We start from the raw sequence: 11,218 nt of genomic DNA, 5'->3' as shown, positions 1-11,218 counted from the left end.
CCTAATTCACATCTGGATCACATTGACCGTGTGGCAAAGGCACACATGGGCAAGGTCTATATCCCTCCTGCATCCCAAATAAACTCTTTAAGCCTTCAACAGCTCCCCCTATCAACACATGTTCTCTTACAATTTTGGGTGACCTGCAGTTGGAATGTCAGGGTTCAGATTTTTTTTTTCTGTGTCTTCCTGTACCCTTTCTATCTTAAGAGCCCCCATCTCTAGAGAGACTGCTACTGAACCTTTTGGATTCCTTCCTTCTGTCTCTGCTAGGTGAACAGCACGTAAAAGGAAAGATAGTGTTGCTTATGATGCAAGATAGTGTTGCTTATGATGCACAAAATGTAAACATACTGGGCCAGCCAGATCCTCAGCTGGTGTAAATCAATGCAACACCATCTGAAGTCAACAGAACCATGCTGATATGATCCTGTATCTCTAAAGGGCACTTGAACAGCTGAAATTCCATGAAAGTGTTTGAACTCTGAAGGAAAGGTCAAAAATCAGCTTGAATGCGTACCAAAGATTCTAGCTCAGCAGGAACCTGGATGTTGTCAGTCAGCCACTTGTCTTGTTCCAGATGCCTGCTAAATTAGTTCATGTCTTCATTTTGTCTTATTGACTAACCAAACAGCTTAGAATTTAGGAACTCCTGGATTATGACACTTAATTCTGTTCAGAACACTTTTAGTCAGCAACAGCTGCCAATAAGTCTCTTAAAGTGAAATTCACAGCACTGTTATCACATTTTCTTGCATCTCTAGGAGGCTGGATACACAGATGAGGGGAGAGAGGCCACCTGAGCATGCCAGTATGGTGGCCAAAACTTTGTGAAGTAAGTCTTGTTTCTGTATTTCTGTGAATTAGGGCTTGAACCCATGCCTCTTAAAGTCAATGTGAATCTTTGTCTCAGTGTCTAAGAGAAGTATTGGACTTGGCTACACTAAGTTCTGCAGTCCTTGTATTTTCCTGCAGACATGTACAGGAAGTGGCAGTGTATTGACCTGTTTTCAGGACTAATCTGTCCTTGGGCTTTCTGCTGAGATATCAAGGGGTACCTCAATCAGGGTGGTGATTCTTGTGTTGTGGACATCTAGCCCAGTTCTTATTGGATGACATCACCAACTAATCTCATTCAGTTGACCAGTCCTCAGATGGGGACAACTTTTGACCAATGTGTATGTGTGTATATTTGGGAGGCTATCACCAACTTTTTGATATTTTGTCCAATCTTACTGTGCTACAACCATTCCTGAATAGAGAGAGATTTACCCTATCACTCGCAGACTCTTTAGATTTACAAATAGCGCTCACCAGAGTCGCTAGCAGCATTATTTGTATTACTGTAGCACCTGGAAGCCCATCTGAGACCAAGGGCCCCTCATGCCAGGTGCTGTACAAACACGTGGTAAGAGATGGGCCCTGTCCTGAAGACCTTACAAACTGAACAGACAAGACCAAGGGCAGGAGAGGAAACGGAAAAAGAGAGGGAAAGTGACTTGCCTGAGGTCACCACTCTCTTCTGGAATTGCAGCTGTACAGGTGCGCTTCAGATCATGAGACTGGCATGTGAAACAAGGGCAGGTTCAGTACTGAGGAAACTTCTAACCATTGAGAAGTGATGCAAGGCAGGTGGCGACTGCCACTGGTAAGCCAGAGAGAAGGGTAAACTAGCTTGGATAAAATAAATTGCCCAAACTGAATGCAAAACTCAGGTTGAGGTTTGGAAAGTGCAGTCAACATGACGAGTCCTTTCCCCACAGTATTTCTAGCCTGGCAGCTGAAAGTGATTCCAAAAAGTATCCAAACTATTGCTTACACTTGAGAGAGGAAACATGGTCTGCGGACTCAAGCCCTGAAGCATATGCCTGCCTTTAAGCAAAAGTAGTGCTATTGAAATGAATAGCTCTAGTCACATGCTTGAAGTCACTCATGTGAGAGTGAAAGTGGACAATAGAGTATCACGTTTCCAGAGGGGCCTAGTTCAGTGTGCCATTGGTGGGCTCAGGAGTGCCAGCTAGGCCAGGCTGCTAAGCAGCCAAACACAGAGCTATCAGCTTGCATCACCAGTCTCTGCGCATGCACAGAAAAGATCTTTCCTACACCCCGCCAACTGCATCACTTATTGCATGAATGAATGAAACAACATGCTTAAGCGCCATGCCAAGTGGAGGCCTACAGCACAGGGGAATAGGAGGGCCTGAGTTCTGTTCTCTCTCTCGTTGAGCCAAAGCATAGCTTTGGGGCAAGATAAAAATAAAGTGTGCGCTCATGCCTGTTGCAATGAGAAGTCTCTAGAATTCCAGTCTGGTTAGCTGAATGCAGTGTCCTCTCCTAATTAGCACAATAATTGACCAAACATGGGAAAACAGGAGTTAATGTGACCTTGGTTGCTTTAATTCCATAATCTGCTCTTTTCCCAAATTACTTGAAGAGTAATACAGTGGGAGTGAATAAGTATCTCTCAAAGGAATGTGCAGAGGCCATCCTTTTGAACAGACCCTTTGTTATCTCTAAAGGGAATACACTGCCCCTCAGAGCAGGTCACTTGGCAACCTCTAACTAGGCTTACCCACACCACTAATAAAATCTTTGTCAAGCTGAGCCAGATGTTCAACTGGTTTAAGCCATTGATGTCAATGGAGCTATGCCAACTGAGGATCTGGATCAAGCTAAGGGTTCTTTCACACAGCAAAGTTTCACAGTATTTTGGTGCTGGGGAAAACAAGGATTTACCCTTCTATCGATATAGTGCAGATTGCAGCTCCATTGATGTGAAGGGGACTTACGGGGAAAAAACTCATGAAAAAGAAGAACAAATCCTTAAATGTATCAAGCATACATGTGACTGTGAAATTTGCAGTGTTCAAGGGTCCTCGTAATGCTTTCTCTATGTGCTAGGGCAGCAATGTCACTGCTAGCGCGCTATGCTCAGTGTTGGTGTAATGCACTCATGCTGAGAACTCTTGGACTATGAGTGATTTCTTTCTTACATTGTTTCTGCTTCTTTTAACTTTGTTTCTTTTATAATACTGTAAAGGGGACACAGAATATTGAAGTTTTAGAAATGCTATGCTGATTCCAATTTTAACCAGCTGGGAAAGCAGAGATGGTGCCCCCAAAAAAGGGGGTGTTATGGTCAAAGCAGGATTCCAGGGTTAACTCCTGACCTTACTGAAGTCCCTGGGAGTTTTTTCATTGACTTCAGTGGGGCCAGGTTTCACCCCAGGTTTTTATTCTGGTGTGTAGTTTTGTGTAAATGGCGTAGTAACTTTTAGGTGCCTTGATTTACCCATCAATGCAGTGAGATAACACTGATCTCATGGGAATTGTGAGGTTTAATTGATGAACTTTAAGATTGTTGACTGAACAGTGCTGTAGAATAGAAGTATTGGGTCCAAGTTCCTTACTTCTAAAACATTGAAATTGCTAATCTGGAATAAATATGCCATATTTGTATGTTTACTGTACACCATAGAAGAAAATCTCTACACTGCCATCTTTCTTGTGTAGCAGGCATGAGTTTAACTTGACTGGTTAGCCTGCCTCTTTCACCTTACATGCCTTTCCACTGGGCAAGGGTAGTTTTTTTACTGTTGTTGATTCACAAGTTTTGCTTTATTGTTAAACCTGTGTTAATCTGCACATGAAACACATGAAGATCGGTCTGTGCGCTTTCAGTTTAAATCCCTTAGAAGGATAGTTTTGTCATGCAACCCAAAGACTCAGTATAATCCCATGCAGAAATCTGTTCCACTGCTGACCATCTTTGTGGATATGTGTGCAGTGAATGACCAGCTTGTTGACTTTCTGGTTTCAGGTAGGTTGGACTTCAAAGGAAGAGACTTCTCCTGATTATATTTGTAATCAAGTGAGTCCCCTTTTCTTCAAAAAGCTGGGTTTACCTCCATCTCAAACAGGACTTTGTCTACAGCCACCGCTATAGCTGAATGTTTCAGAAGCCTCAGGGAATTTATCTTCACAACACACTTGTGAAGCAGGGAAGTATTATTACCCCCATTATACGGATGGGGAACTGAGGCGTTTAGGTGGTGGTGTGCTTAGTGTTGCAATGCCTAACTGACTTAGGAACTGAAGTCTCATTTCAAAAGGTATTTAGGTACTATGGGCCAAAATTATATCAACAGTCAATGAGATTTAGGCACCTAAATGCTTAAATCCATTTTGAAAACGAGACATTAGGCTTCTTTAAAAATCTGGGTCACAGATTAAGTGACATGTCCACACAAGGTCTGTGGTAGTGCAAGAAACCTCCTCCACACAGAACTTCTGAGTTCCAATCCTAATGTCTTAGCCACGTGAAGATAGTATCTCCTGTGTTGTTTATGCAGATAGGATTATTCCTTTCCTAGTTTTAATTCTCTGGTACCTCCCGTTTGAATTTTCCATTAGCTGCCATATACTTTGCAGCCTGCCCTAACAGACTGACACTTAACCACAGGGCCTTGCTGTAGAATTTTGATCCAGCTTCCCACAGAGTAAATGGGACTTTGACAGTACATGGGGTATTTAATAAGATGATTGTCCCCATCATTTGACTTCTTTTCTTTACAGGACATGAACAAGAAGTGAATGATGGGAGCGGAAAGTCAATATTCACTGATGGTAAAATGCTCTTTTAGAATGACTTTTTTACAGAACAGGTGGATGTAGTGTCCTGGTGAGAGCCCTGCCTTATTCCTGACCAGAATTTTGGAACAACCATAGAAGAGATTGATCTTTGCAATATCTGGAATGGATTCTTAGTTACCCCAACAGATTCCAGGGCAAGACATTGGGAGTCTTGTTAAATAGCCAGTGGTGTGTGGCTGTTTGTGCACCGCAGGCATGATTGATTGATACAGCTTATAGTCATGTACCCCACTACTGAGTCTCAGTGCTTTGATTTAAGTGACTCACAGTTAGATGGGATCCCAGCACTTGCAAAGGGGCTTTTGCAAGATGTTCTGGTAGGTCTTTGACCTCCGTGTTTTATGAGCCTATAGGGCCTGATTCTCATCTACATGAAGTTCTCTTTATGCTGCAGGAGTGCTGTAAAGCGCCCATAGTGTGTAAGGCAAATCCACTGGCTGTTTTTTTTTAACCTCTCTGATGCTCAGTCCAGGTCTTGGGGGAGGTTCTGTGCCGTACCTTCAAGATGCTCAGCACAGAATGTGCAGCCTGCCCAGGCGTTGTGGGGGCTAAGGTGACTTTGAGCCCCCAGGGTCTGTCTAAGTTATGGCACTGCCCCAGCCCTTTTACTTAGTGTAAAGGATCCAGAGTGGAGGGTGGAAATCTCACCTCTGACATAAATGGTTGCGCTGAGGCTCAGACAACTATGCAATGGGACTGTTCTTTTAACAGACTCCCCCACCCCCTAATTTGGCCACCTGATAATCTTGACAGTAATATTATTCAGGTAAGTGAGAAGGGGAGCATAGGGGAGCTAAGTGAACTTCTAGAAGCAGAGCCATAAAATCTTGGTGCAGCAGAGTCAGGGAAAGGGTGGGTGTGGGGGGGAATGTGAATGAGAGCCAGGGAGAAGGAAAGAGTCCGAGGGTTAGGCCTGTGTGATGGAAGTAGCTCAGACAGGAGTCTCTGGCCTATGCTACACAAGAGCTCAGACTAGATGATTGTAAAGATCCCATCTGGCTTTAAAATCTATGAAATGGTGCAGGGGGTTGCTGAAAAGTGTCCAGCTCTCTGCCCTTGCAGGGTTGTTCTCTGAAGTAGGATTTATTATTTTAGGTTTTAACTGATGAATATGGATAAATCACCCCAGATACACCAACAAACACCCACAAAGAAAAGAAATCAGAGTTTTATCCAATAAACACCAGAAATGGTTACTTTGTTCCTAAGGAACTTGTTGACACAGCAGTAATTGGACTATGGGGGGAGTGATGTCTAAAGTGCACTAATACATTGCATGTTAATTGGTCTGTGTGGACCCTGCTGGAATCCACTACAGGTTCCATCGTGCTGTTTCAAAAACCGCTACATTAATCTCCTTGCAATGTTACCTAGTGCACTTTACTCATTTTGGTATATACTTCTGTAATGAGTAACATATATGACTCATCACTGTATATACAAAGACAGCCCCCCCAAAATCCTGATTTTTGGACTTCTACTGAAAACAAAAAAATGCTTACCCCCTCCCACCCAAAAAATTCTCCTTGGAAAAATTAAATTAATAAACATTGAAAAACAGAAGCCTTATCTCTAGTATACTCAGCACTGCTTTGTGTCTAATTCAGCCTTTTAAAATCTTTGTGCCCAAGTCTTGTTTCACATGAGGGGTACACTGGTGTGTCTCCATTGACTACAATAAAACTTACTCCAGATTTTTGCCCTTGTAAGTGGAAGAAGAATCAGTCCCTTCCCGCTTTTTAAACAAACTGAGTATTTTTGTTTCTTTCTGGTGAGGAGATAAGAAACAGAAAATCATAGCTGAGGTTTTCATCTCAGGTGGAGTTTTCAAGGCTGGACAGCTTAAAGCAAACAAAAGCCAACAATAACAAAAACCCAACAACAATAATTTGTCCTTTGAGTTGTGAACTGAGCCAATCTGATGTAGAATCACTGAGAGAATCAAGGCCCACAAAGTCATTTTCAGAGAGAGGCATTTCAGAAGCTAGTGGCTCTATAAATAATGAGCGCTAGTTATATTGGTGATGCTGAGATTTTTGTCTGGGAGTGGGGCAAGGGAGGGGAAAGCAGGCAGAGAAGGACTATCTGGGAGTGAATGAGTTCAGTGAACCATACAGTACATGATCTCCTTCTGGTAGTGTGTCCCCAGCTGAGAGAAAAAGCACAGGATAATCTGAGCCATTTCTGGTTTGCTACAGGAGTTTACTTCAGCTAGAAATTAGTCATGAAGGCATAAATTAAATCAGCTCCCTGTAGGACTAGGCTTGTCAAGGTCTTTCTATAATGGTGACTCAAGACTTTTGTGAAGCCACTTCTGGGAGAGGCTTTGCAGAGGTCAGTGAGAAGAAGGGAAAGTAATTTACAGGACTTACCGGTACTGCTGGAGTCCTGAGCGGGGGCGTGGCCTCATCTGGAAGAGGCGTGGCCTCTCAAGATTTAAAGGCCCTGGGGCACCTGCTGTGGCTGGGAGACCCAGGGCCTTTAAATCAACCAGAGGCTCCTAGGTGAAGAGGTGGCTGGGAGCCCCCCGCGGCTTAAGGGCAAATGAAAGGGCCAAGAGCTCTGGCCACCGGGGGGAACCCTGAGCTTTGCGGGGCTGGGGCAGGGATTTAAAGGACCCAGAGCTCCTGCTGCTGAGGGGAGCCCCAAGCCCTTTAAATCCTGGCCCCAGCACAGCTGCCAGAGCTGGCGGAGATTCTAAGGGCTCTGGGCTGCCCGCAGCCGTAGGGCACTCCGAGCCCTGAAATCCCAGCCGGGGAGGGCATTCAAAGGGCTCTGGGCTGCAGGCAGCCCTGGGGAGCTCTGAGCCCTTTAAATCTTGCCCCAGCCCAGCCGCCAGAGCCGTGGCCGGGATTCAAAGGGCTCTGGGCTGCCCGCAGCCGCGGGGAGCTCTGAGTCCTTTAAATCCCAGCCCCAGCCTGGCCGCCGGAGCCCATGACTGGGATTCAAAGGGCTCTGGGCTGCTTGCAGCCCCAGGGAGCTCTGAGCCCTTTAAATCCTGGCCCCAGCCCAGCCGTCAGAGCCAGGGCTGGGATTTAAAGGGCTCTGAGCTGCCCGCAGCTACAGGCAGCCCAGAGCCCTTTTAATCCCCACCATGGAAGCCAGTGCTGTCCAGCACAGCGTACTGGCTTTTTCTGGTACACCGGACCGGACCGGCTTACTTTCACCTCTGTCAGTGAGCACCAATCAAAATTGCTGAGGATGAAATTCACCTCTTTGCAGAGGGGCTGCAAGAGGACTGTGAACTATGCAAGTCCCACTTCGAGGGCTTACGCAGGGAGCAAATAGGGAGTAGGCCTTGACGTGGTTCTCTGCATAAGGGAAAATTTCTCCCATGAGAATAAATCATGCCCTGAACAAGAAGTGTGTGGAGGGGGAAGAGCTCCAGATGTGTACCATCTGCCCTCCTACCAACCCCCCCACATTCTCGGTGAGGTGTGGAGCTGGGGGGTTACCGCTACTGTCCTTGTTGTCATGCACGGAAATGCCGTGTGGAATGAGCATGCAAAAGAATGATCATATCAGCATTACGTTAGTTCTTCCACCAGCTGTGAGAAACCTCTCTGGGGTTGAAGGCAAGCAGAGAGCCCATGGGATGTTGCTACGCAGGCTGGGGAGGGTGAGGTGACCAGCAGGAAGTTGTGGGAAGGTCCAGGGCCTCTGTGGAGGAGCTGATCTGGTCTCACCTATTCTTTACCTATGGCACATAATAATGTATCTCCTGTAATATTTTGGTCTAATTTCCGTTGCTAGGGTTAGCGTGTGGGTGCTGGGTGGTGTTGGTGGGCTGCAATAGACAGGAAGTCGAACTGCATGTTCTGGTAGGCCCTTGTGGCGTTAAATTCTATGACTCTGGCCCAGTGTTCGGGTAGTTGTCACCAGGTCTCACCTTCCCCCTGTAGCCCCTCAGGCTTTCTCTGCTATTCTTATGCCCATCTCTTTTACCTTAGGTCGGCATGATGTATGTATTTAACTCAATGTTTGGAGTTGGAATCTTAGCCCTGCCCAAAGCCTTTGCTGATGCAGGCTGGCTGGCAAGCAGTGTTATCTTGGCACTTGCCATGGTGATGAGGTAAACTATAGAGAAACACCTTTTTACATGATCTCTCCTTTCTATCCTAGGGTTTAGTTGGGACCCATGCCTACTTTGCAACTCTTCTAACTGTGCTGTGTCTGATAAAATGTATATGAACAATTCTGTAATTGTGAGATTCCTTTTTCAGGTTGTAAGTCTTTGGAGCAGGGACCATTACCTCTTCTGTGTTTGTACAGCACCTAGCATAGCCAGGCCTAATTCTGATTGGGACTTTTGGTCACTATTGTAATAGAAATATTAAATCAGAATTATTTTTTTCTACTTTTTCTCCTGAGTCCTGAGACTATGGGCCAAGGGTGGGTAAGCTTTTTGGCCCAAGGGTCACATCTGGGAATAGAAATTGTATGGCGGGCCATGAATGCTCACAAATTGGGGGTTGGGGTGCAGGAGGGGATGAGGGATCTGGTTGGGGTACGGGATCCAGGGTGGGGCCAGAAAAGAGAAGTTCACAGTGTGGGAGGGGGCTCTGGGTTGGTGCAGGGGGAGAGGGGTGATGAGGGCTCAAATTGGGAGTGCGGGATCTGCGGTGGGGCAGGGGATGAGCAGTTTAGGGTGTAGGAGGATGCTCTGAGCTGGGACCAAGGGGTTCGGAGGGTGGGAGGGGGATATGGGCTGGGGCAGGTGGTTGGGGCATGGGGAGAGGCTCAGGGGTGCAGGCTCCGGGCGGCACTTACCTCAAGTGGCTCCCAGAAGCAGCATCATGTCCCTACTCCAGTTCCTACGTGAGGCATGGCCTGGCAGCTTTGCGCCCAGCTCGGCAGCTCTGCACACTGCCCTGTCCACAGGCACTGCCCCTGCAGCTCCCATTGGCTGTGGTTCTCAGCCAATGGGAGCTATGGGGGGGGTGCTTGGGGTGGCGGCAGTGTGCAAAGCGGAGACCCCTGGCTGCCCCACGCATAGGAGCCAGAGGGGGGCCATGCCTCTGCTTCTGAAAGTTGCGTGGAGTGGCCCCCGACCTTGCTTCCTGGCAGGAACACTGGAGTGGGACAAGCCCCAGATCCTGCTCCCCAGTGGGAACTTAAGGGCCGGATTAAAATGTCTAGTGGGCCAGATGTGGCCCACAGGCCGTAGTTTGCCCACCCCTGCTATAGACTGACCAAAACTATTGGCAAAGGTCCTGCTCTGATTGCCCACCTTGTGAAGCAGTGTTGCTGTCCCTTCAGAATGGTGAAGTATAAGATTATTATTACTAGAGCTGTTTATTATCTGCCAGTGCCCCCCAGTGGTAAGCAGTGTGCAAACCTAGAATAAAGTTCATAAGTTTATAAACTTATTACAAAGAGCTTCCAATCAATCTCTCTAAGGTAGATATATTGTCATATCTGAGTGCCTCACAGTCCTTAATGTATTTATCCTCACAACACCCTTGGAAGGCAGGGCTGTTATCCCCATTTTACAGAAGGGAAACCAAGGCACAGCTTCCAAGTGACTTGCCCGGTCACACAGGATGTCTGTGGCACAGCAGGAAAATGAACCAAGGTTTCCTGCATCCCATGCTAGGACCCTGACCACTGGGCAAGTCTTCCTCTCCTAGGTAACAACAGTATCTTTTTAACAGGACTATTGTCAGCACTATAGTGGGTGGAAGGAGGTTTATGACAGAAATATGGTGTCTGTTCCATCAATAATTTCCAACTGTTATCTCAGAGATGGCTTGGGATTTTATAATGGGAAAGGAGGACTAGGACTGTCAAGCCACTGGCTTTGTAAATAAGCCAAGCTGTAAAAATAAAATTGAAAGGAATACTATACTTTTGGCCATGGCCAGAAGTTTTTGTACAGGCTTCTAGGCTTTATTTGTAAAGCTCATGTTAAGATCCTTCTGATCGCCAAGTAAATTTTGCATAAACATAATTAGTGTCATAGTCACCTTGCCATGTGTTCTAAACAGCATGTGTCGTGGAGGAACATGAACTGCTCTTTTCAAACTTTAGACAGAAATGGATGGAGATTGACACTGAATCTCAGATCTGAGTTAGGTATCTAGATTACATAGGAATTTCTGGTCCTCCTATGCTCTTGAACCTCAGTGGGTTTTTAAAAAAAAAATAAAAAAAAATCCTTAAACCCTACTGCCATCTAGAGGTGCAAATGGGAGAAAACAGACCCACATGCAGCAAAAGCCCAACAGCTTCAGAATTTGCCAGGCTAATTTCCAGAGGTGTTTAAAAGCAGGGATGGCTCCAGGCTCTAGAGCCGCCCTGTTTAAAAATGTGTGACTGAGTATACAGTTCAGGAAGTACGTATTCACTCATACCATTCCAGATCATACGATAGTATTCAGGCTACACGAACGGAACAACATTTCCTGTTCTTACAATATTTTATTCTGAGGAGGATTCAGTTCCTGGCTTTGCCACTGACTTGCTGTGTGATCATGAGCAAGTCACTTTCCCTCTTCTGTGCCTTCCTTACTCCACCCACCCTCTGTCTTGTCTATTTAGAGCACAAACTCTTTGGGTTATGAGT

General features: G+C 46.0%; 1 protein-coding gene across 1 annotated transcript in view; it reads left to right on the top strand.

Moving 5' to 3' along the window:
• The first annotated feature begins 763 nt into the window (after positions 1-763).
• The window catches only part of LOC127057613 (transmembrane protein 104-like), an 87,179-nt gene continuing 76,724 nt past the window's right edge, over positions 764-11,218 (top strand). Inside the window, exons 1-3 of the mRNA XM_050966517.1 lie at positions 764-835; positions 4,576-4,626; positions 8,604-8,725. Of these exons, the coding sequence (XP_050822474.1) occupies positions 4,594-4,626; positions 8,604-8,725 (155 nt within the window). The 5' untranslated portion in view covers positions 764-835; positions 4,576-4,593. The remainder of the gene's footprint in view (positions 836-4,575; positions 4,627-8,603; positions 8,726-11,218) is intronic.

Source organism: Gopherus flavomarginatus, chromosome 9, assembly GCF_025201925.1.
Source record: "Gopherus flavomarginatus isolate rGopFla2 chromosome 9, rGopFla2.mat.asm, whole genome shotgun sequence".
In the NCBI taxonomy this organism is placed as follows: domain Eukaryota; kingdom Metazoa; phylum Chordata; order Testudines; family Testudinidae; genus Gopherus; species Gopherus flavomarginatus.
The sequence above is the reverse complement of the archived record's forward strand: the minus strand, read 5'-3'. Positions and strand labels throughout refer to the sequence as shown.